The sequence below is a fragment of the Salvia splendens genome, chromosome 19, assembly GCF_004379255.2.
Source record: "Salvia splendens isolate huo1 chromosome 19, SspV2, whole genome shotgun sequence".
NCBI lineage: Eukaryota > Viridiplantae > Streptophyta > Magnoliopsida > Lamiales > Lamiaceae > Salvia > Salvia splendens.
The window spans coordinates 7,916,536-7,940,884 of record NC_056050.1 but is presented as its reverse complement, the minus strand read 5'-3'; the positions used below and the strand labels follow the sequence as shown (position 1 = coordinate 7,940,884).

The 24,349-nt window shown below is 39.5% G+C and overlaps 5 protein-coding genes across 10 annotated transcripts; 2 read left to right on the top strand and 3 right to left on the bottom strand.

The window, feature by feature from the left end:
* Positions 1–291: 291 nt before the first annotated feature.
* On the bottom strand, positions 292–1,725 carry LOC121778473. The gene is made up of 2 exons (XM_042175830.1): positions 1,242–1,725; positions 292–917 (listed from the first exon to the last, which is right to left on the bottom strand). Exons 1-2 carry the CDS (start codon positions 1,612–1,614, stop codon positions 508–510), a joined length of 783 nt encoding a protein of 260 aa, XP_042031764.1. The 5' UTR covers positions 1,615–1,725; the 3' UTR covers positions 292–507.
* A 2,100-nt stretch (positions 1,726–3,825) lies between these two features.
* Positions 3,826–4,257, bottom strand: LOC121778965 (premnaspirodiene oxygenase-like). Its single transcript, XM_042176336.1, has one exon. The coding sequence runs from the start codon at positions 4,255–4,257 to the stop codon at positions 3,826–3,828; it is 432 nt and encodes a 143-aa protein (XP_042032270.1).
* Positions 4,258–6,252: 1,995 nt separating this feature from the next.
* Positions 6,253–8,944, top strand: LOC121778522. 4 transcript variants are annotated; one of them, XR_006045686.1, is made up of 4 exons: positions 6,253–6,885; positions 8,047–8,221; positions 8,299–8,370; positions 8,664–8,944. XR_006045686.1 is itself a non-coding variant. In XM_042175891.1 (3 exons), the coding sequence occupies exons 1-3, from the start codon at positions 6,304–6,306 to the stop codon at positions 8,664–8,666; spliced, it is 657 nt and encodes a 218-aa protein (XP_042031825.1). In that variant the 5' UTR covers positions 6,255–6,303; the 3' UTR covers positions 8,667–8,944. The 4 variants fall into 4 exon arrangements, 1 of the variants encoding a protein (XP_042031825.1); XR_006045685.1 differs by having other exon boundaries at positions 8,042–8,221; XR_006045684.1 differs by lacking the exon at positions 8,047–8,221 and adding an exon at positions 8,442–8,567 and having other exon boundaries at positions 6,254–6,885.
* A 1,939-nt stretch (positions 8,945–10,883) lies between these two features.
* LOC121778802 lies at positions 10,884–11,910 on the bottom strand. Of its 3 annotated transcripts, none has more exons than XM_042176206.1 (3): positions 11,691–11,910; positions 11,142–11,422; positions 10,884–11,057 (listed from the first exon to the last, which is right to left on the bottom strand). In XM_042176206.1, exons 1-3 carry the CDS (start codon positions 11,908–11,910, stop codon positions 10,884–10,886), a joined length of 675 nt encoding a protein of 224 aa, XP_042032140.1. The 3 variants fall into 3 exon arrangements, with proteins under 3 accessions (XP_042032140.1, XP_042032139.1, XP_042032141.1); XM_042176207.1 differs by having other exon boundaries at positions 10,944–11,071; XM_042176205.1 differs by having other exon boundaries at positions 10,884–11,422.
* Positions 11,911–12,763: 853 nt separating this feature from the next.
* On the top strand, positions 12,764–18,026 carry LOC121779696 (heat shock 70 kDa protein 14-like). The gene is made up of 10 exons (XM_042177067.1): positions 12,764–12,916; positions 13,429–14,659; positions 14,938–15,165; positions 15,272–15,367; positions 15,914–16,111; positions 16,401–16,595; positions 16,671–16,817; positions 16,907–17,056; positions 17,132–17,262; positions 17,443–18,026. Exons 2-10 carry the CDS (start codon positions 13,490–13,492, stop codon positions 17,654–17,656), a joined length of 2,529 nt encoding a protein of 842 aa, XP_042033001.1. The 5' UTR covers positions 12,764–12,916; positions 13,429–13,489; the 3' UTR covers positions 17,657–18,026.
* The last annotated feature ends 6,323 nt before the right edge of the window (positions 18,027–24,349 follow it).

The following is a 24,349-nucleotide window of genomic DNA, read 5'->3' as shown; positions in this document are numbered from 1 at the left end:
CAAATTTACATGACAAATTTGGACTTTAATCTAATTAATTTTATTAAACTAAAAAAAGAGCTAACTTCAAATCTCCAATGATTCAAAGTCAATAAAAAATACACTTTATATCCTTTAGCTCTATGTATTAGAAAAAAATATTATAAAAAATATTTGAAAAAGCAAAAATAGCATTACTGTTATTTACCTTTCAAATTACTTCCATTCAGCCCGCCATTTTCTATCTTCAAATTTCGTCACTATGCGGCCACTTTTGTTCGCCATGTATTTTCCACTAAAACGACTCAAAAATTTTCCAAGTGAATGCATTAAAACGGCTCAGTTGCAGGTTGTACAAGATAAGACCAATACCGAACACTACACGACAAAGAAACCTTAGAACCTGGACACTACACGATAAAGAAACCTTAGAACTTGAACACTACACGATAAAGAAACCTTAGAACTTGAACACTACACGATAAACAAACATTAGAATCTGAACACTATGTAGACTAGTATTATGAACTAAAACGAGATCACATTCTCAAATCCGAAATTCTTGAGTGACAAAAGGGTAGGAGTGAAAATCAAGGCGGTAAGGTAACCCGCAACTGCATCCTTGAACATGCCCACTTCTTGAATAGTTCTTGCCTTGTTAGAGTAGTAGATGAGCTGATATCTGTACAGCGACATCAAAACGTCCCCATCTTTGAAATGTCTAATCGGATCAATAGAAATATCATCCCAACCATCATCACAGCCAACAGTGCTCAACTTGAACTCTACAGTCCAAGAACCCTCGACTCCGTATTCCTTCATCATCCAAATGACAATTTCATTGTCACGCGTGTAAGAATAACACAGACAGTCCCTCAGAACAGACAAATCCCCGTCTCGATATCCCATAGGAGGGGCAGAGAAGATTCTGAAACATTCTGTCTCAACATCAAAACCACAAATCAGCAAGTTATCGTTCAAATCAAATACCATCCAATGGAGGTTGCCATTGCACACAATGCTTGGACCAAAAAAACGGAAACCAGAAACAGCGCGGGCCTCTACGCGCCTCCATGTTCCTGTTCCGAGGGTGTATACAAATTGAGACTCGGTGTCTGCATTTCTGTAGACCACCTTATATTGCCCACTTATTTTGCTCACACCAAATCCGAATTTCAACAATTGACCCGGGGCGTAGGCCTCGGGGCAACAGAGCTCGGTATATTCACGAGTCATCGGATTGCATATGTAAACATGAATACCTTTTGGTAACGGTGAGTAGAGAAGAAGCAATCCTCTAGCAGTGATAGCATCGATAAATGCTCTGTTTCCGTGAGGGATCACCAAATCCGTGAGCGGAATGTAGTGAAGATCGTGGCTCTTCTCGGCATCATCGACTTCATCTTCGTCTTCAATTTCGAAAATCGTGCACCGAGTTGAGTCCCTCTCCTTCGGCGTCAGGAGAGCTAGGGCGGGTGGGGTTTTGATTTCGGATTTGGGGAAATCGTCGGAATCGATCAGATTGAGCCATGGTTTGCAAACGGACTTGCTAATTGCGAGGCTTCGGATGGAGAGGCGTGAGAGGATTTCGGTGGTGAGTTCTGATGGTAGATAACTGAAGAAATCAAGCCCCATTAATGGACCCAAATTTGGACAGAATCACTGTTCAATCACAATTCAATCACAATTCACACTGAAGAAGAAGAGGGCTGCGATTTGGGGATTTTGTTATTAGAAATGAAATGGATTCCCAAAATTCAATGGTTAATGTATTTTGTAAAATGGGAATTGATTTATTTGACACTATCGCATTACCTAATTTTACATTTAAATTTTATTTATTATTAATTTTATATTTTGGATATGTATATTTTACGTTCTATATAAACCTGTTTATTTATTTTTGTTACGACTTATGGGATGTAGTACATAAATTTATGATTCCGATTAACAAAATTTGTCTTTTTCGATTTGGCTAATTATGACTTTTTTATAATAATTTACGTAATTATGATCACATATATACAATATACATTTGGTAATTCTCTCTGCATTTTTTTTCAAATTTAAATTCTCTATTCAAATTACAATGCATAATCTAATCAATTCACTATGTATCCCTAGGGCAGTTTTTAGTACGGAATTATGATCACATATATAGTACAATATACGTAGTATTATGCTTATATAGATTCATAATTTTTGGAATATTACCATCGAAACTTGAAAAAAAAATTAATCACATATTCTTAACTTATATTTTTTTTATTTTAGGTTATATAGTTAATATTTTTGTCTTACGGTATCAATATTTGAATTGTTGGCTAATTCACTACATATTATGAAACATACTGTATTAAAATTTGGTATACGCCGTGGGTTTGAATTTTTTAATTTCATAATTCTAATTTTAACTCTTTACTTTTTGAAAATTGTAATTTCTTTAAATTCTTAACGTTTTTGAAAGTTACAGAAAATTGAACCTCAATCATAAAATTAATTCCTAAATCATCTATTTATTATTTTAAAGCTATATAGTTAAAATTTCCTTTTTTTTATTAAAATTATTAGAGTTCTTAGCTCTAACTCACTATATTACACAACAAATAAAAATCAAATATATATAAGGATGTAATCATATGATAACCCATATTTATGGTGATAACCTAATAACCTATCATTCTATGGACGAAATATATCATTTTATAAAATAAAATATCATTTTATGGATTAAAAGTATCATTCTATGCATGCTGAAAAAATATCATTTTATTGTATATAAATATCATTTTTAGTAAAAATGATATTTTTGACCCATAAAATGATAGGTTATTAGGTTATCACCATAAATATGGTTATCATTTTAACGCACCTCATATATATATATATATATATATATATATATATATATATATATATAAAAGGATGTGATCATATGATAATCCATATTTATTGTGATAACCTAATAACCTATCATTCTATGGACGAAATATATCATTTTATAAAATAGAATATCATTTTATGGATTAAAAGTATCATTCTATGCATGCTAAAAATATATTATTTTATAGTGTATAAATATCATTTTTAGTAAAAATGATATTTTTTACCCATAAAATGATAGGTTATTAGGTTATCACCATAAATATTACTCCCTCCGTCCCCGAATAAGAGTCGCTAATTTCCATTTTGGGCCGTCCCCCATTAAAAGTTACTCTTCATTTTTACCATAAATGGTAGTAGGTCCCACATTCCACTAACCCACTCCACTCACATTTTATTATAAAATCAATATAAAAATGTGGGTCTCACATTCCACTAACTTTTTCAACCAACTTTTCTCTACATTTCTTAAAACTCGTGCCCGGTCAAAGAGCGACTCCTATTAGGGGACGGGGGGAGTATTTTATAGTGATTCTACCAATATTTGATCGGATACAATTCAGGTTTTAGAAGTTTCGTATGTTAATTCTCGATCTAACTTTGAACAAAAAAAGATCAATAAGAAGAGGCCTGAAACGAAACATCGTGTCTCTTCACGAAGCATTGCGCCTCTTCGTTTTTCTTAACTGATTTTAACAGTTTTTTAAGGAGTTTCGAAAATTGCAAATCAGTCCTTCGACTATCAGAAATTATATTTCCTGATGAATTTTCGACCCCAGCCAGGGGCTCTGCCCCTTGGACCCCGCTACTCGGGGCGCTGCCCCCGAACCCCCGTCTAATCATAATGAATTCAAACAAGCGTGCGCTCCGCACTTCCAAACTTATATGATGTCTCATTATGACAATATTGATCAATCAAGTTAATCCAATTACACTAAAATAACCAACACTCCCAACTCAAAATCAGTCGGGACTCTTCTCTGTCTCATGGAGCATCTGGGCTAGAGCCGACTCCACAGTAGCCAAGTTGAACGTCATCCGAGGGCACATTCTTTTTCCAGTTCCAAACGGCAAATACTCAAAATCACCACCCGTAAAATCCACAGCCTTATCCTCGAATCTCTCGGGCTCAAACTTCTTTGGATCTTTCCAATTCCTCGGGTCCCTCTGCATGGCCCGTACATTTACCAACACCATCGCTCCATCGAGTATGGTGTATCCGTTGATCAAATGTTTCTCATTGCTAGATCTAGGTATCATCGGACCTGGAGGGTGCAGCCTCAGAATCTCTTTATCCACCAGTTTTAGATATTTCATATTAGAAACAACGTTGTTTTGTTCAAAACTAGAGTTTCCTTTCATGGCTTGTCGTACTTCAGCTTGTACCTCGGCCATCGTGCGAGGGTGCCTCAATAGCTCTACCATCCCCAAATCAACACTCGATTTCTAATTCTCGTCACAAATTTAATTAATAATAAAACATGAAATTACCATTCTGCCCTTTCATACTTAATTAATCTAAAAATATTTTGCATGTGACAAATTCTGGACCACTCATTTAATAAAAATGAGTGGCTGATAATGTATCTCAATTCTCATGCTAAAAAATCTCAATTGATCACAACCCTGTATATATATAGGTAATGATCATTTGCTAACTAATTATCAATCTCAAATTAAGACCAAATCTTAGCCATTAGATTATGAAATCTAGCGGTTGAAATAATGTCATGTGGATTATATTTTAAATTAAAAAAATCATTAAATAAACTTAAAGAGTATTAATGTCAATTCTTATATATAGTAGTTAAAATTAATAACTTTCTCTCTCCTCAAAATCATCTTAAAATTTTAAATTTATGTAACTTTCTCGATTTAAATTATTTTTTCGTAAAAATTATAGCAAATTAAAGATAATTTCATAAGGTTTCTAACGAGATCTCAATTGCATATATTCCGACGATGATCGGATGATGAAATTTAATAATTTTTATTTCAATTTTCGCATATGTTATAATCATATTTTATATTTAAATGTATCAAACAATCTCAATATAATGTTGTGTTGATATTTTCTGGTACTTGTGTTCAGATATTCATGTCACTGTGTGGATATTTTTAATACACTATGTTGATATAAAAAAACATGTAAATTGCTTCTAAAATCATGAACTTTCACAATAGTTTGGTTTTTTTCGTGAACTTTAAAAGTTGAGCCAAAATCATGAACTTTATCCTCGTGTACCGATTTCCCGAGTCGGGTACTCCGGCTAAGCAGTGTGATGATGTTTGCATTTATGCTGACATGAAAGATGATTTGGATATTGAGTGTGTTTATTCCCATTATTCTTCCACTTCATTTACTCTAACCCTAATTAAAAAGAAGAAGAAGAAGATCTTCTCCTTCCTCACTCCACCTCTAGCGCCATCGTCTGCCGCCGCTCCGGCGCACCACCTGCTCCTCCCCTTCTTCTATTTTCCCCCTCCTTTCTCCCTCTTTCCCCCTCCTCTATCTCTCCCACTCTCGGCCTCTTCGCGCCGCCGCCGCCACTGTGGGAGCGGGGGCGCTCCGTCGCCCTCCGTCCCTTCCTCTCGCTGGCTCCGCCCCCATCATAACCATCCACCGCCGACCGCCCCTCCCTCTCCTCCAGAGACCACCGCTGATCGCCCCTCCCTTACCTCTCACTCCAAATATTCAAAGGCAAGATCCCCAAGTTAGAAAAGGATGTGGAATCGTGGTTGTTCAGATGATGCTGTTCTCCCCGCGGCGCCATAGGAGTTTTAGGTGATGTTCTACCCAGCGCCACCGCCACCGCCTGCCGCCGCTCCGACGCACCACCTGCTGTGGTGCACCACCAGCGGTGATAGTCAGCGAATTTTTAATTTTTTTTCAACAAACACAAAACGACGTCGTTTTGTGTTCCGACTGCCTAGTCACGCTTCCGGCCGCCACATAGTATAAGTTTATGCCGGAAAACTACCGGGTCGGATTGTTTGAGAGATTTGTACAACCCTGTAAAGTTCATGATTTTTGACGCAACTTTTATTGTTCACAGGAAAAACCAAACTATTGTGAAAGTTAATGATTTTAGAAGCAATTTACCCTAAAAAAATCCATGAAAATTATTATGTTATACAGATTGACTGTTTTACGCTTTTATTGATATTTTATCTACTATACTATTTATTGAACTCCATAATAAACGGTTGTCTTAATGTTTGGTGGAGATTATTTCTGACCCTGGCCCAAGCCCAAGCCCAAGGCCCATCCGGCGCTTAATCATTGGGCTGATTTTTGGAACTAAAACAGCGCTTTTTAATTCCAACTGTAGAGAACCGCATCGAAGGAACGGCAGATAAAAGCGGACCCAACCCAGCTCCGGCATCTTATATATATGCCCCGAAACCCTCTCTCGCAAATCAGATGACAATCTATAAACAATGACGCCGGCGAAATCCTCCGGCACGACGGCGATCGGCCAGCCTCTCCTTCCCCAGCCACCTCAATACATCATCGTCGCACCTCCCTACCCCATCCCCTACCGCCGCCACCGCCGCCGCCGCGACTCGTGCAGCTCATGCCGCTTCATCTGCATCGCCTCCACGCTCTTCGTCCTCGCAGCTGCTGTCTACCTCCTCTGGCCGTCGGATCCGGAGCTCTCCGTCGTCCGCCTGAACCTCGATCGCCTCCACTTCCGCACCTCTCCACGGCCCTCGCTCGACATAACCCTAGATCTGACGGTCAAAGTGCGGAACAGGGATTTCTACTCCCTCGATTACGACTCCCTGCGCGTTGCCATCGGGTACAGAGGGGAGAGGCTAGGGTCTGTGAAATCAGCTGGGGGGCACATCAACGCACGCGGCTCGTCGTACGTCAACGCCACGCTCCGGCTTGACGCCGTGGAGTTGTTGACTAGTGCCATATTCTTACTGGAGGATTTGGTTCGAGGTTCGATTACGTTTGACACCGATACTGAGATTAGTGGAGAGCTCGGACTTTTCTTCCTTGACCTTCCTCTCAAGGTAACTTATTATGTTTAACTGCAATTACAGAGATTTTCGATTTATTTTACTTAAGTTTGAATCTAGGAATTGAATTGACAGATAATATACAAGTATTCTGCTGATTGATGATTATGTTGCGACAGAGATTAGTGTTTCTAATAGCAAATTGAATTTTATGATAAAAATGATACTGTTTTCGAGCGGGCTAAAATTAATGGTTTGTCAAATTAATTGAGTTAATCAGACAATGTTGCATGAATAAATTGGCCAACTTTTGTCTCTTGGAATGAATGAAACTCTCTCTCTACTCTTGGATTGTCTTTCGACCAAAGTAACTCCTCGCGTGAAAATATGCTTGGCTCTTTGTTGCCGGGTCGTGATTTTTGAAGGAAAAGCTCAGGTTTTCTGGTGACCTAGACTGATATCGATAATGAAGGAGCCTCTTGTAGATGAGGAAGAACATAAGATTTATGATTTTTAAAGTTTTTTCTTTAAAGCTTTATCAGTGACAAGGACCTACTACCTAGGAAGAATGCAACAGAGCCAATACTATTGGAACTGGATCCCGTAAGATTGTAGGACTGAAACAAAAATGATTGAAAAAGATCCTTGGACCGTTCACGTATGAGTTAGGTTTCAGAATTTTATTAGGGTCATACTGTCTCAGGTGTAGAATATAATTATTTTTGTGTTACTTTGAATCATGTATGAACTTAGGAATAACATACAGGTTAGGACAAAGAATATGACTCTTTTACAAAGATGATTTTACCAGTAGAATTTGGTGGTTCACATTCGTTAGACAGGAAATAAGCGACGAGGGTGTTTCTGTTTTGTGTGTCCGTGTTGTGAGTGCAGATCAGGTGTTTGCATAATTCATAAATGCAGAAATATATGCAGACAAGGTGTTAGGGGAAATGCAATAATGAAAATGATATTTTCTCCTTCTGTGAAGGCCACAGCTTTACCGTACTTTTAACAATGATCAATAGATAATTCTCCCCTTCAACGTCAGGCAAATGTGTATAGCCTAACAACAAAAGCTGAATTTTAAAATATAACAAAATGCTATCAACTCCCGAAGGACAACTATTTCTTCTCCCTTTTTCAATTCTTTGTTTCTTCTTTCATGTCCTTTCCCATCCTCACCTTTACTACTCTTTTATTATGATAGGGCAGCCTCTCCAATCAGTGCCATGTTGTGATAATTTGATGTGATGTGTATCAGCATTGCTCTTCCAGAGCTCAACTTATATCCGTATCATACCTGGTGTTCCTTGAGAATGGCCCACGGCTGAATTTATCTAATCTGTTCATTTAAGTGCATCACTCCTTAATGAACTTTAGATAGAAAGTATGTTTATGGTTTTATCAAGGAATGCTGATGTACATGTATTTATAATATTATCCTTCTTATTTTTATGTCTACAGACAAAAGTATCATGTGAAATCATCGTTAACACAAGCAATCATACAGTTACTCACCAAAATTGCTACCCAGAGGTAAGTCTCTAATATTTTTTTTGTGCATATCACCTGCAAGCTTATTGATCCTCATACATGTTGCAATTCAGAGATAATTATAAAAGGGTGCTTGGTATGAGAGTTTGACTTTGGAACTACAATGTTTCTACCCCAAACTAAAAACCTCACCCGATTCCTACCTTTTTTCTTTACCATGCCCTTCATATGAAGTAAAGGTGAACCATATGGTGCAACTCATGAATGCAGTGAAACTTTTTAACAATCACTTTTTCACTATTTTATATGCTATGAATAATTTCTTTACTTAACAGTGATGAAGGGATTGGTTATGCGCGGGTGCAAGGACATAGAGATGAAGGCAGTTTCCAGCATCTAAGATAAACCAAAATAGAAGGAAATTATGTAAATATTCCAACTATTCTATCTTCATGTAAGTATCTGATCCTATCATGATGCATAGATCAGTGTTCATATCCCTGTCTCTTTCCTTTGGATTAAAGAAACTATCTGACTCGTCCACGAGCTAATTTATCTGTACAGAGGTACTATTAATAAAACACATTGTCCCTTTCTTCTTGGACAATTACTCATAGTCATCAAATTCATGCCATATTGCCATTGATGTAGGTTTCATTGTTTACTTTTGGTAGAAGTTGAAAAATAAATACATATGTACTGACCTCAGAGAAATTTACATAGATATTGCTCATTACACTAACTAGGCTTAGATCCAAGCCTATTAACCCACTGATAGTCACCATGATGTTTCCTGCACCTGAACGAACCCGGATGACTGGTGGGGGAGCACAGGCACACCTTCACAACCTGACCGCCTTCCCCAGCTGGTTGTCTGCCCAGCGGTGGTGGCTGCACGGCTGCCACCAATGTAACCAGTTGCCTCCGGGGGCTTGCAGACGTCACCTGATAAGGGTAGCACATCTTCTTCACCAGACTTGAGCTTGCGTGTGAAAGAGAAATAGTGGTGTTAGCATGAAAGAACAAAGAATCATGTGATTATATAGGAAAGAAAGCAAAGAAAAAGTGAGGAGAATGAAAGAGTGGAATAATGAAATGGTTTAGGTATATTGTGTGTGTGTGTGTGTGTGTGTGTGTAAAAAGATTGCATTGATTCCACACAGAAAAGGGTTGAGTTGGGCTTTAGCTTTTCTGTGAAATTTGGTGTTTCTTTTCCATTCAATGCTTATCCACGTAAGAAAAAAAAAACTTTGGCTAAATTAATTACTAATTTTGAGTGGGGTTCGGTTCGGTATTGTTCTTTTTTTTGTGGTGATAAGTCAGTTGACGGCTCGAGGCAGCTGTCAGATTGGGAGGGGGAACATGTGTTTTTTTGGGGTTTATTTGAGTCATATGCCGCCACGGAACAATAAATAAGAATGCAATCTAATACAGAATGGCTTTAAAATTAAATTATGACATTTATTTGGTTAGATATAGCAAATTTTATACGATACATAATTAATTATTCATTTCGTTTGAAAAGGGAAATATTTATTTATTTGAAATGATCTAGACATAATAAAATTGGGTGTGCGTGTTTCTGCATAAACTTGGAAAATAGAAAACGTGTTTATATATTTTGTAAAGAATTTTTGCTTATATCTTTAATTTCAACATATTTTCCGATAGTATCATTTTTGAGAAATTGTTAAATTATATAGTTAAGAAAAACAAGAATATCAAGTTTTGCGGCTAATTTTTTTTTATCGTTTTATAATAACTCATTTGATTGATGAATGAGTTTTGTCGGCTATATTATTAATATGAAGATTTTGATATATCATACTCGATAAATTTGGTTGATTATGAAGACGATATCTGTGAATAAAGAGCTTAGAACACCAACTTTTACACCCCCAACGAAATTCCTTCTCGTTACTAAACCAAAATAGCCGAGTAATCCCTCAATATGTTACCACAAAGCTCAAGTATCAAATCAAACAAATCTTGTTATAAAATGATCGAAAATTAGCAGTAGACTTGGCATTGTGTTTGTAACTTTGTTGTTTAAACAAGTTTTCAAATTTTAAGAGTACAGAAAACAAATTGAAGTAGAAATTCGCTCATAACAATGCTGCTAGAGAGAAATTTAACAAAATTTAGCAAAGTTCAGTAAAATGTAGCAATTGCTGAGAGAAATAATAAATCAACCTCACTGTCTTAGAATGTCAGAATCCAGAAACTGCAGCAAATCTTCAAATAAATGCTGCAAATCTCAACAGCCAATACATCAAGAACATGCAAATCAATCCATCTGATCATAATGAAGTTCAAGCAAAACTGTTTTTAAATCTAAATTGTGGAACTAATCCCTATATCAAACTAAAGCTTAAAATCTAAATCCAAGTTTATGCAGCAGCCTTTGCACATTTACATTCCCCTGAATCATCCAATCCCCTTCAGTCGTAAACAGTTGTCTGTTTCTGCAATTTTCCATGATCCTTTGCAGCTCTAAACTGCACATTTCCAAGCACTTGATATTGCTACAGGAATTGATGAAACCGGAGGTTTCGTTACACCAGAGAAAGGCCAAGTATGACGACCACCAAGTAGAAACTGCAGTCTACGAAGATCGCACAGATCATCTGGTGCAAAACCAACCCCAATTCCAGCAGCTTTACAGCTCCGTCCAAGCTACCATCGTCCTCATCTTCGTACTTACCCTCTTCCTCCTTGTTCGATCGTGCCTGACTCACCACGACTATAACAAAGTCAGTCAGTGCCACCACCAAAAGAGGGCTAAACATGACAAGGCTCTCGGGCTTAACTACCGCGTAGTGATGAATGATTTGGAGCACAACCACGGCAAGGCCTAGCAGTGCGGAACAGATTGCTCGTGTATCCTCCGAGGAAGAGAGGCTAGAATTCACCGCATGTGCATTGATTAGACGGAGAAGATTCAGCAAGTGATTGTGAGGTAATTGTACATTTTTCGATGTTAACTCTTTCTGATCGCGTTTACGCACGTCCAAATCTCTGCTTATCGAATCCTTCCCTGTAGATGATGCTTCCTCAACAGGATTGACTTTTACAGCAGGAACCTCGCATCCACCTTCAAATTGAAAAGGTAATTAATTGAATGTTCATCGATAACACCTTTCTAGCATTGATAATCGATTAATATAATGGAATCAATTTCGTCACGGAATTTTGGATGAATACACAAATTAAATTAAATTAAATTAAATTAGATCGAATCAAGGAGCTAGGCTAGGGATTCATCGTTAAACATAATCCGTCCTCATTTATGAACAATTGAGATTCTGTGATGGAATGAGTATTAGCAGAGTGCGAAAATTGACGATTGAGAATTGAAATACCAGATTGGAAGAAGGCTTGGTCGTTTGCGGAGAGAGGCTCGGATGATGAGCGGGAATGCTGCGGCGGTGGAAGATCGGAGCGGTTGGCGGTGAAGGTAGAGCACTTTAAAACCGGATCCGGATTCAGTGTGTTGATCCGACCCGTTATCAGCGCCATGCGATCTGTGCCCCGCGCGATGATCTTCCTCCTCCGCTGCTCTTTCTCCATCTCTCTCTCCATTTCTCTCTCTCCTTTCGCATGCAATGCAATCCCCAATTTTCCTTTTGAGTTTTATCCGAAAAATAAGGTTTTTCCCTCTGTTATTCAAACCTTAGCCTTCTTCGTGTAGATGAAATAAAAATTATTTTGTGCAAGATTGATCAAAACAAATAGCTGGTTATTTGAGACTGTATATATGTAATTATATTAAAAATAGAGGTCTACAATATACAATTATCAATATTTTTTGGTTTAAAATAATTAGAGAAAAATTCGCACTATTAAGAATTTGTTGCTAATCAACGCATAATGATATCATCAGCTGTGACTAAAAAGATTTAGTAACAGTAAATTATTTCATTTTTGTTGAGTAACATAAAGCAGGCTATGAAAATTGCAACGGAGGAAAAACACAATCAATAAAATCAATAAATTTAAAAGGGCACTTTGCAAGAAAAAATCATCAAGTTTAGTATATCCCGTAACTTCTATAATGACAAATTATATCATAAATTTGATATGTCTCTCTCAGCATCTCTTTTACTTTAAATATTTTCTATTTTATTACTCATATTTCTTCATTTAATTCACTTAACACAATTTTCTTAAGTCCAATGCTAAAAAAGAAAATATCTCTACTACAGAGAGAGGATAGAGAATTACATTTTTCAAATTTAAAATTTTCTGAATTACATTGATTAAAATTACAAATCACAATATAATTATAAGAAATAGCTCAGGCCCAATCGGAAATGTTGAAGCCCAAAGAGTCGAGCCCATTAAGAGAAGATCATTCTAGAAGCTACCAAAGATCCGAGAGACATCTAGGACCATAGACCAGTTTCCCTTTTTCTTTTTTTTTACACCAATAATATTAGTACTTTATTCCGACTGAATATTTCCCAACACGTATAAACCCCTCTCTGTCTCTCTGCCTTCTCTACTCTAGAGGTTTCCAGCTGCCCCGACCACCCGCTGCATTTGTAGAAACACCCCCGACCTCTCTCTCGCCCTCGATCTGTTGCAGGTATGCTTGTTTCGAATATCTGCTGTTAACATTCGCTTCCCACCGTTTTTAGATCTGATCGTTTTTTTTGTGTGTTTTCTATGCTTTTGCATGGTTGGGACTCTTCGTTCTGTTGAATTTTTGTGCTTGATTTTATATTCCGATGCGTGTGATTGATCTCCGCGTTATTAGATTTCATTGGATTCGGTATTTTTTCCTCAGTACTAGATTGTACTTGGATTGAATTGGAGGACCTCAGGCTATTGCTGTTGTTTATTTCGCGCTCGAGATGTAATTAGTTTAAAGTGATTAAGAGTGTAATTAGCGTGCTTGAGTTGTAATGTGATTTTCTGTATTATTTCAGCTAGGTTTATGAGTTTGTTTAAACCTTTACAATGCGTTTTTCGTGTCTAAACTGAACCAGTGTGTTTTGTTTAGCAATGTTCGTCTCTTTGAAATTTGACTGTAACTTAGTGATTGGTGGCTGTGTTTGTTTGGATATTTATGATGAATTTGAGTCATTTGTGCCTCAGGTTGTGAGCTCATTGATTTTGTTCGAGTGACCGTGTTACAAATCATAACCACCAAGCAAACATGAGTGTGGTTGGTTTTGATTTTGGAAATGAGAGTTCCGTTGTTGCTGTTGCAAGGCAAAGAGGTATTGATGTAGTGCTTAATGATGAATCAAAGAGGGAAACACCTTCTCTTGTATGCTTTGGAGACAAGCAGCGGTTCCTCGGGACAGCAGGTGCTGCATCAAGTTTGATGAATCCAAAAAATACAATATCTCAAATAAAGAGGCTGATTGGACGCCAGTTTTCTGATCCGGAGCTGCAGCGTGATCTAAAGTCATTGCCATTCTCGGTGACTGAAGGGCCTGATGGTTATCCATTAATACATGCTCGGTATTTGGGAGAAAGTAAGGCATTTACGCCTACTCAGGTATTGGGAATGCTGTTTTCCAATTTGAAGAGCATTGCAGAAAAGAACTTGAATTCAGCGGTTGTAGATTGTTGCATTGGAATACCTGTTTATTTCACTGATCTCCAGAGGAGGGCTGTGATTGATGCAGCCACCATTGCTGGTTTACACCCTCTTCGTCTTATTCATGAGACTACCGCTACTGCTATGGCTTATGGTATTTATAAGACTGATCTACCAGAGAATGAACCAATGAATGTCGCTTTCGTTGATGCGGGGCATGCCAGTATGCAAGTTTGTATTGCTGCATTCAAGAAAGGCCAGCTTAAAATTTTGGCACACTCGTTTGATCGTTCCTTGGGTGGAAGAGATTTTGATGAAGCTCTTTTCCAGCATTTTGCTGCAAAATTCAAGGATGAATATAAGATTGATGTTTATCAGAATGCGAAGGCTTGTCTAAGGCTTCGTGCAGGTTGTGAAAAATTGAAGAAGGTTCTTAGTGCTAACCCTGAAGCACCTCTCAGCATTGAATGCTTGATGGATGATAAAGATGTAAGAGGATATATTAAGAGAGATGAGTTTGAGCAAATTAGTATCCCAATTTTAGAGCGTGTAAAGAAGCCGCTGGAGAAGGCTCTAGCAGATGCTGGACTGACTATTGAGAATATACATTCAGTTGAAGTTGTGGGATCAGGCTCTCGAGTCCCTGCTATGATTAAGATTTTGACTGAGTTCTTCGGGATGGAGCCGAGGCGTACAATGAATGCAAGTGAATGTGTTGCCAAAGGCTGTGCTTTACAATGTGCTATCCTTAGTCCTACATTCAAAGTTCGGGAATTCCAGGTGCATTTTCGTTCCTATCTTGGTTTTGTCTTCTAAGGTTTCACAGTTATAGTATTGTTTTTATAATCAACTTCTACCCTTTTGAGCATGGAACTTCGGAAAGCGCTCACATGACTCAAGATAAAAGCTACTAGTTTACTTATAAATTACTTGGTTTATAACTTTTTATCTTCTATGTTCATGTATTTCCTTGTCTACAAAAATATTATGCCTTTGAAGCAGTCCACTAGTAGAGGCTGTGACAATAATGCTGAAATATGCTTTTTCTTTATGTGCAGGTCACTGAGAGCTTCCCGTTCCCCATTTCTCTGTCATGGAAAGCTCCTGCTGGAGATACGCAAAATGGAGCGGTTGATAATCTGCAGAGCACCATTGTATTCCCGAAGGGAAACCCAATACCCAGCATGAAAGCCTTGACTTTCTACAGGTCTGAGACCTTCACATTAGATGTACAATATGCTGATGTTAGTGAGTTGCAAGCTCCAGCAAAGATCAGCCAGTATACGGTAACTTTGCTCTGCAAATTTGTTTTAATTCATCTATTAATACTATCTGTAGCCTCGTCATTTACACAACATCTGTTTTCATTGTGTATTGGCATGTTGACTGCAGATTGGACTATTTCAGTCCAAAAATGGTGAGAAGGCAAAATTGAAAGTCAAAGTTCGTCTTAATCTTCATGGTATTGTGTCTGTTGAATCTGCAACGGTGAGCTCTCAGCTCTCATGATGAATTTATTCTCTCATGATGAATTTACTTAACATGTTGAGTTAAGTATATCATAACTCCAATTTATTTTTCCCATGAAGGATGCAAGTCAACAGTTGTCAAAATATTGAGAGAATGCACATATGTCCGTGAATTATGTTAATGAGACCTGAACGATTTTTGGGACCTTTCTGCAATTTGAGTTGTGTCAAAATATAATATGTATTAGAGGGTAGAGAGGATAATGGGGGGTTTATCCGAATTTTCATTTAGTGAAGACGGTTTGGTCAATAAACTGTGGGTTGTATAAGATAATGGCTTGATCTTTATGGGGATACAACATAGATCTGAACAAAAGGACAAATTGCTAAAGTTTTAGTTCTTTTGGTATTAAAGGAAGTTGTCACTGGGTGCTGGAACTTATTAGCAGGAGATTGCTGAGCTATCTTTTATCTAGCTTGCAGAGTTGTATCTTTTATGTGGTATTCACTATTTTATTGTTGACAATATACTTTCCCCAAAAACATGACGTCACTCTTGAAACAGCTGCTTGAAGAAGAAGAACTACAAGTTCCAGTTGCTAAAGAGTCTGACAAAGAGTCCGCTAAAATGGAGACTGATGAACTTCCTGCTGACCCTGCTCCTTGTGCGGCTGATGTAAACATGGAGGATTCTAAAACTGGCGTTCCTGCTGCTGAAAATGGTGTTCCAGAGTTGGGCGTTCAGATGGAGACAGATGTCAAGGTAACTCGAATGCTTATTATTGAAATATGCTATTTTTATAGTAAATATATTATTGTTATTGTTATTATTATCATCATCATTATTATATTTATCATTATCCTCCTCTTCAGTATAAAATAGCTACTTATTTCTGGCTTCCAAATTGTTAATGTATGTATCAATATCGCATGGTTCTAATATTTTAGGAGGTTGTCTTTTACTGTTTTGAAAGTTCCTTATTCATTTCCTATCTGTGCTTGTGTTCGTCTTGGACTACTAGTAATATAACTGTATAAATGCTGCTCATCAGGTGGAGGCTCCAAAGAAGAAGGTTAACAAGAAAACTGTGCCTGTGTCAGAAGTTGTATTGGGAGCTCTTACTGCTCCGGATGTGCAAAAGGCTGTGGAGAAGGAATTCGAGATGGCTTTGCAGGATCGTGTCATGGAGGAAACCAAAGACAAGAAGAACGCCGTCGAGTCATATGTTTATGATATGAGGAATAAAGTATGTACAAGGTCCTGATTGGTATTCCGATTCGCCTTAATTATATATCTGAACTGTTTATTTTTGTCTCTGCAGCTCCACGACAAGTATCATGATTTTGTAACTGATTCAGAGCGAGACCAATTGATTATCAGACTCCAGGAGGTAGAAGACTGGTTATATGAGGACGGTGAAGATGAAACCAAAGGTGTATATGTTGCCAAGCTTGAGGAGCTCAAGAAGGTAAGAACTGAAGCTCGTTATGTCTCGTGTGTTGTTTTTCTTACTATTTTACCGGATTGTTTTTTAACTAGCACTCCGAAATCCTGTAGCAAGGTGATCCTATAGAGGAGCGCTTCAAGGAGCACACAGAGAGGGGATCTGTGATAGACCAACTTGCTCATTGCATCAATAGTTACAAGGAGGCAGCAATATCCACTGACCCCAAGCTCGAGCATATTGATGTGACGGAGAAGAAAAAGGTATAATTTTTGCCATATGTGCTCACACACATGAGACCATTACATAATTTTAACTGTCATGTTTTGAACTGTCAGGTTTTGAATCAATGCGTGGAAGCTGAAGCTTGGTTGAGAGAGAAAAAGCAGCAACAAGATTCACTTCCAAAGCACGCAAACCCAGTTTTACTGAATTCTGAAGTGAAGAAAAAGGCTGAAGCCATCGATAGGTACTGTAAAAATTCTGTTCGTTAGTGCTTTTGCCTTTTCTCGTCCAACATATTTTGGCATGTCGATGGAAACATGATACTACTACATTTTTTGCCTACAAACTGCAAGATGTTTGATTTTCCCTCTTGGCAGCTCCTACAATCTCTACAATTATCTGATACGATCCTTCTTTCTCACAGGTTTTGCCGGCCAATAATGACGAAGCCAAAGCCAACAAAACCAGCCACTCCAGAGCCAACCTCTCCAGCTCCATCCCAAGGCAGTGAGTCTCAACCTCAAGGGGATAGCAATGCTGGTTCGAGCCCTGGCCAAAACACGGAAGCAGGGGCCGGACAAGAAGCTTCCACAGAGCCCATGGAAATGGACAAACCCGAGGATTCTCAAAACGTGTGATGGTAGTTATATCTATATAATATATTAAGTTGCAGCATGCTTGAGCCCTTTTTGCACAACAAGCAGAAACTGGATTAGGGACTTGTGATCACTCTCGAATGTCTGACGATGTCGCTGATTTTTCTCCATATATTTTGGTAGGTGATCAAAGGATGTTTTATAGATATAGCTGGTTCTTTATGATCTTGTTTCAGAGAAAGGGGGGTTGTAAGAAGTGACTGTCGATCCTGTCTATTTCAGCTTCGCTCATTGGAAGCAGTGAAGGGCGTGTTCGAGTTTTTAAACGTTTCCCAAATTTTTATTGGTCTTTGTGTATGCGAATTTTGCCTTATTTTCAAGAAATCGGAACACCTTGTGTCGTTTGATTACATTTACTATGCTTGTGCTCTTGCCTGAGGTGTGTGTGCAGTTTTTGTTGATTGTGCGTTCGACTAAAATTTTTAATCCGCTGTACTGTAATGACACATTTTCCTTTTTTTGATGTCCTATTTTAATTGACGCATTCTTTGAAATGAAAATATATTATCTCTACTTACATCCATTGAAATAAGCAGAAAAACAAATCCACAGTTTGGCTCCTCAATCAAGAATCAACGGCTAAATGATACTCCAACTCCCAGTTATTATTTCATCCTCTCCAACTCCAATTCCCCAATCTTGCTGCCTAAGAGAGCGGCTGCAGTTGGTTTGCAGCAAAATTCAAAAGATGAAGACTACTTGCGTGGTCGGAGAGCGACTCTGTACATGGGTTTTGCTGCTATCCCTCTTCTTACATCGATGGCCGATGCTGATAAGTGTGTGTGTGTTTTGCATTTCAAGACTTTTTCTATTTTTGTTGGCCAAATTAAAGCTGTATGTATGTTTAGTGATTTGTACTTAATCTTCTTGGTGGCATATAAATATGCATTCTGGAAAAAGGGAACAAAAGAAAGAAAATGGAATGAATTCGAGCTTCTTAGAATTTGATCAGTTTGTTTAGAGATGAATTTCTTAATGAAGTGATGAAGAATGATTGCATTTAGAGCATCCACAATGGCGCCTAGCGCACCGCCTAGCCGAGCGCCGGCGCTAGGCGAACCATTGCAGAAGCCGAAAACCGCCGAGCGGTTTTTCGGAAATGAATTTCGCCTAGCGCTAGGCGGTCAAAAACCGCTGGGCTATGCGCTGGGCGATCCGCTCGGCGCCATTGCAGCGCCCGGATCGCCCAGCGCATAGCCCAACGGTTTTTTTTTTTTTTTTTCGAAACACTATATATACGCGATTTGCACTTCATTTTCATTCGCACCACTTGTATTAACGAGTACTCTCTCTATCTTAATTTATGTACAAGATCAACACCGAGAAATGGATCTGAACAACGAGCCTAGTTCAGGGATGAGCGGTTCTCAAACTCCCCCAATCCCCGTTGGAGGCGGATGGAATCAGATGCCCGGGTACTACAACATGTACCCGTGGCAGAAGATGCTACCCGGGATGCCGACCGGAGGGAGTCCGCCGGGGGGGTTCCCGGCGATGCGGGGTTGGGCACCCAATATGCAGATGATGCCGGGGTGGGCACCCAATATGCAGATGATACCCGGGGGAGGTTCGGCGATGCAGGGGACGCCGGGGGGCGTACCGGCGACGCAGGTGACCCGGGGGGACGTCTATCGCCCCAGTTTTGATTTTTTGACTGCTTCGTCGCACACATCGACCCCAACGGATGCGCAGTTCACGCCGAGCGATTTTGATGATTTTGCGTTGTCGGATTTGGGGTTTGATAGTCTCAGAGTTTCGGAAACTCCCGTTCAAACGGGGGGAGCAGTGCAGGGTAGTGGCGCCCCAAAGAAGAAGGGCAAGGGAAAGAAGGTCGGGGAGTCGTCGCAGCGGGGTGGGGATGACCCCACGGTACGGAGAAGGTAGACGGACGAGGAGAATGTTGCGCTGTCAAAGGCGTGGGAGAGTGTTTGCGACGATCCTCTTGTTTCTAATAACCAGAGGATCGTCAACGTGTGGGGCAAGGTAGCAGCAGCCTATCAGCTATTTTGCCCGGAGGGGAGGCCACACTACGGGGAGGATTGCCGGAAGGAGTGGAACCGAATCAGGGCTGTCGTCTCCCGATTTTCGGGTTTGTACGCCAACGCCCTCCGCATGTAGAGTAGTGGCCAAACGGAGGACGACTGCAGGAGGATAGCGGAGAAAGCCTTCCCCCAGCCCGGGTTGTATAAGGACTTCACCTACTGGAACTGTTATCTTGTGCTGAACGACTCCGAGAAATTCCGAGTAGGTGTCGACGCTGGCTGGCCGAAGAAGCAACGATTGAACTATACCGGGGATTACAGCGGCAGCAGCGGTGGTTCCCACGACCTCCCCGAGACGGACCAGGTGCTCCCCAACCCTCGTTCGTTCGGCCGCCGACCTCGCCCCGCTGGGCAAAAGCGGGCGCAACGGGAGGCGAGGGGGGTCGCCGGGGGTTCCCAGGAGGTCCAGTCGGCATCCCCCTTTGACCGCCAGTCTACAGAGGATCTCAAGTACTTCGCGCGTCAACAAACGCGCCAGATGATGGTGAAGACGTTAGCCGAATGTCGAGCGGCGACGGACCCCCAGGAGAAGAGATTTCTCTTCACATTGCTCGAGAGCATGAATGACGATCTGCGTGGAGGCGGCAGCGGAGGCGGCGGTGGCAGCAGAGGCGGCGGTGACAGTGGCGACGGAGGCGGCGGTGGGCGGCGGTGGCGGTGGCGACGGCGACGACGGAGGCGAGGGAGCCGACGTGTGATTTTTTTTAAGCAATGTACTTTTTCGATTATGAATGTAATTTTTTTTATTAATGTACTTTTTAAAATTTTTGTACTTTTTTTAATTTATTGTACTTTTTTGAAAAAAATTAAAATTGTATTATTAATGTCTCGTATATGTCTCGTAAATTAAATCCCTTATATTGTGTTATTAGTGATGTGGCTATTGTTGTGGCTGAGCTATTTATGATATGGCTAGGCTATGGCTGTGCTATTTCTGATGTGGCAGGAGGATTTTTAGTATTGATGATGTGGCAGGAGGAATTTGTAGCTGGACTATGGCTAGATTATTGCTGGGCTATAACCATAGTGGATGCTCTTACAACCAAACTTAGAGATATGTACTTTTATGACTGAGCCTTTTTTTTTTTCTTTTTTCTGGTTGTTTCAGAAAGGGAAGAAATTTAGAAAGGCTAGAAGCAAAGGTCTCATATTTAATTACGCTAGAACTTATTTATGCTGCTTTATCCAATAATACAAATGTGGAGATCCTTGATAAGACTCGTGAGGTAAGATTGAGGTTTGTGGCCGTTAACGTCAATCAATTTATTTATTATTTTATTTATATTTCCAACACGAGATCCATTTATGATTAGAAAATGGGAGAGATTGTGTAGACACGTAATCATGTAAAATTACATTATGAAAATAGTATTTGATACGGAAAATATGATAAGATATTTAATTTTTAGTGGGCCGAAATGATAAGGTGGCACGACTCTCTTGGACAAGAATATATCGTGTATATTATGAGAGTGTTTGGTTCGCAAGTTCCAACTTTGTATTCCAATATTAAATATGGAGTGTATTTGATTCATAAGATTCAATCTCATAATTTAATTTTAGATAGATAATCACGGAATAATTAGTCCATTCACTACGCGTCCCGCGTTCCGTCACGGAGGGACGAAACCGCGGCGGGACGCGTTGCAGCAGGGCGTTCCGTCCCCAGCCCGTCCCCGTACCGTCCCTTAGAGGGCGCGGAGGCGACGTGGCGAGCTCCCAGGCCATGCGTGACGCCCACTCGCTGGCCCGCGAGTGAGCTTCGTCAAGCTGACGCAATAATTTATTTTTTTTTAAAATCGAATTTAAATAAAAAAAATTCAAACGGTCATGTTACCGTTTTTTTAGTCGTTTTTCGTCGTCCACAACCGGCTATGTAAAATGAGGTACTATCTCACCGACGGCATCTACCCGAAGTGGCCGACCTTCGTGAAGACGTGCAGCAGGCCTGCAAACCCAAAGCATGCTCTTTTTTGCGCAGAAGCAGGAGGCTGCTCGCAAGGATGTGGAGAGGGCGTTCGGGGTTCTCCAAGCGCGCTTCAACATCATCAAAGCTTCAGCTCGTTCGTGGTTCATGGAGAGCATGGTCGACATCATGTATACGTGCATAATCTTGCACAACATGATTGACCAAGACGAAGGACCCCAGGCGGGAAATTGGTTCGACCCCGGATCCCCCGGAAGCTCAACCGTAAGTAGTCCGCCTCGAAGTGGAGCGCATCCGTCTATACAAGACCGGTTATCTATTCGTGCAAGGACACGCGACTCTAGCGCCCACACCCAACTCCAAGAGGATCTAATTGAGCACAGTTGGACAAACTTTAGGGGAGGAAATTATTAAATTATGTATTTTTATGTTTTAGGAAATTATTAATTTATGTTTTTTTTACGAATTTTATTTTGTAATGTTATTTTGTTTTTAATGAAGTGTGTTTTTATTAATTGAATTTGTTGGAAAAAAAATAAAAAAAATGAAATTGAATGAATAGTAATTTAAGGGACGGAGCGTTGCAGGTTTCGTCCCTTAGTTAAATGATGGAGTAAAAAAGGACAGTGGGACCCTCAAATAGTAGTTTAAGGGACGGTTAAGGGACGGTATAGTGACAGCGTAGTGGATGGCCTTAGTCGTAACTAACCCTCTATGATTAAAATAATCTCATAACTCAATCCTAAATTATATCTTAATACTATTTTATCTGAAAAACCGAACACCACCTATATTTATTAGTATTTAATATAGTCATCTATCCTTCCTTACTGTTCTATTTAGATATGAATTGTAGTATTCACCAACAAAGTGTTTCATCTCAAATTTATATGCTAAAATGATGTCAAACTTCCACTTTGCTTTTATCATTAGTACAAGTTTTCATGCTTTTGACTTTTCGCAATTACGGATAAGGTGAGTAAAATCATTCAATTTTTTATTGGTAAATTAACAGATATTTTATACTCTCCGTTCCATAGATTTTATCACACTTTTTATCGGGCACAAATTTTAAAAAATGTAATGAAAAATAAGTTAAAATTTTTAGTAGAATGCGAGTCCTACTTTTATATATGGAGTATTAATTTTATAGTAATAAAATGTGAGTGAGAATAAGTTAGTGGAATATAAGATTCACCGTAAAAAAATAGTAAAAAGTAAAATATGAAAAATTTGTAGGACATACGAAAATGTGAAACTTTTTGAGACGGAGAAAGTAATTATATTTTGACTCAAATCTGAGACTTTAGTTTCCGACATTAACAATTTTACCATTATGTCTAACACGTGTAAATTCGTCAATTTATTTTTTATGCATGCTATGAGGGTTGAAGAAGATGGAAAATGAATTGAGTACTAATGCACATGGTATGGTTAGACAATAAATTCATTTCAAATATAAGGCCATCCACTGTCACTATACCGTTCATTAACCATCCCTTAAAACACTATTTACGGATCCCACTGTATTTTTTTACTCTATCCTTTAACTAAGGGACGGAACCTGCAATCCTCTGTCCCTTAAATTACTATTCATCCAATATCATTTTTTTATTTTTTTTCCAACAAATTCAATTAATAAAAAACACACTTCATTAACAATAAAATAACATTACAACATAAAATTCGTACAAAATTAAAAAAAATATAAATAAAAATCCTAAAAAAATTAAAACTACATAATTTAATTTCCTCCGCCAAAGTTTTCCCAAATGTGCTCAATTAGATCCTCTTGGAGTTGGGCGTGGGCGCTAGAGTCGCGTGTCCTCCCGGTTACGATGGATGTACATCCGGGAGCGTCGTTGGGGTGGCGCGGCTTCCTCCGCCTCCCGACGTCGATCTTCTTCAAGTGATTGTTCCATTATTTGACGCATTTGCTCAAAAGGATCCATTAGTTTGATTAAATTTAGGAGAAGAAAAACAGAGTTGGTTTGAGATGAAAATTGGAGTGGAAATAGAGAGGATTTGAGAGGAATAGATGTGTGTTTGTGTGTGAAATGAGTATAAAATAGGGGTATTTATAGAGTAAAAAAAATTGAAAAACGGCTATAAAACGGTAACATTACCGTTTGGATTTTAAAATTTTTTTATATTTAAATTCAATTTTTTTTAAAAAAATGAATTATTGCGTCAGCATGACGAATCCCACTCGCGGGCCAGCGAGTGGGCATCACGCATGGCCTGGGAGCTCGCCACGTCGCCTCGGCGCATGGCGAGACGTCGCGTTACACATCTCGGAGGGATGGAACGCGGGACGGGATGGCGACAGGCTGGGGACGGGACGGAGCGCTGCAACGCGTCTCGCCGCCGTCCCGTTCCTCTGTGACGGAACGCGGGATACCCGCGTGACGCGTTGCGGGAGCCCTAAACCGACAACGGTGACAATAAAATGAATTCAGTTTTAAAAAATGTTAAATTTTGGAAAAGGAGTTATTGCACAATCACAAATCTATATAACAAATTAAAGCATTAAGAGCATCTCCAGTGACGGCCTTCCGGTAGGACGTCCGATCGGACACGCGGAAGGGCTACCGGGACGTCCGCCGTTGGGGGGTCGAAGGTCGGATACGGACGTCCCGTGAGGACGTCGGGTGTCCTCGGACGTCCCGGCGACGGGCGGGCGGACGTCCGCCACTGTGGCGAGGG

What these genes read in the sequence shown, in the direction of transcription:
- LOC121778965 (XM_042176336.1), bottom strand. Translation starts at nt 4,257, where the DNA reads ATGGCCGAGGTACAAGCTGAAGTACGACAAGCCATGAAAGGAAACTCT.
- LOC121778802 (XM_042176205.1), bottom strand. Translation starts at nt 11,910, where the DNA reads ATGGAGAGAGAGATGGAGAAAGAGCAGCGGAGGAGGAAGATCATCGCG. An exon ending in CCAAGCCTTCTTCCAATCTG is followed by an intron (nt 11,423 to 11,690) that starts GTATTTCAATTC and finishes TTCAATTTGAAG; the next exon opens with GTGGATGCGAGGTTCCTGCT.
- LOC121778473 (XM_042175830.1), bottom strand. Translation starts at nt 1,614, where the DNA reads ATGGGGCTTGATTTCTTCAGTTATCTACCATCAGAACTCACCACCGAA. An exon ending in CTACTCACCGTTACCAAAAG is followed by an intron (nt 918 to 1,241) that starts GTATTCATGTTT and finishes ATGTTGAGACAG; the next exon opens with AATGTTTCAGAATCTTCTCT.
- LOC121778522 (XM_042175891.1), top strand. Translation starts at nt 6,304, where the DNA reads ATGACGCCGGCGAAATCCTCCGGCACGACGGCGATCGGCCAGCCTCTC. An exon ending in TCCTTGACCTTCCTCTCAAG is followed by an intron (nt 6,886 to 8,298) that starts GTAACTTATTAT and finishes TTATGTCTACAG; the next exon opens with ACAAAAGTATCATGTGAAAT.
- LOC121779696 (XM_042177067.1), top strand. Translation starts at nt 13,490, where the DNA reads ATGAGTGTGGTTGGTTTTGATTTTGGAAATGAGAGTTCCGTTGTTGCT. An exon ending in TTTATGATATGAGGAATAAA is followed by an intron (nt 16,596 to 16,670) that starts GTATGTACAAGG and finishes TTGTCTCTGCAG; the next exon opens with CTCCACGACAAGTATCATGA. An exon ending in AGCTTGAGGAGCTCAAGAAG is followed by an intron (nt 16,818 to 16,906) that starts GTAAGAACTGAA and finishes GAAATCCTGTAG; the next exon opens with CAAGGTGATCCTATAGAGGA.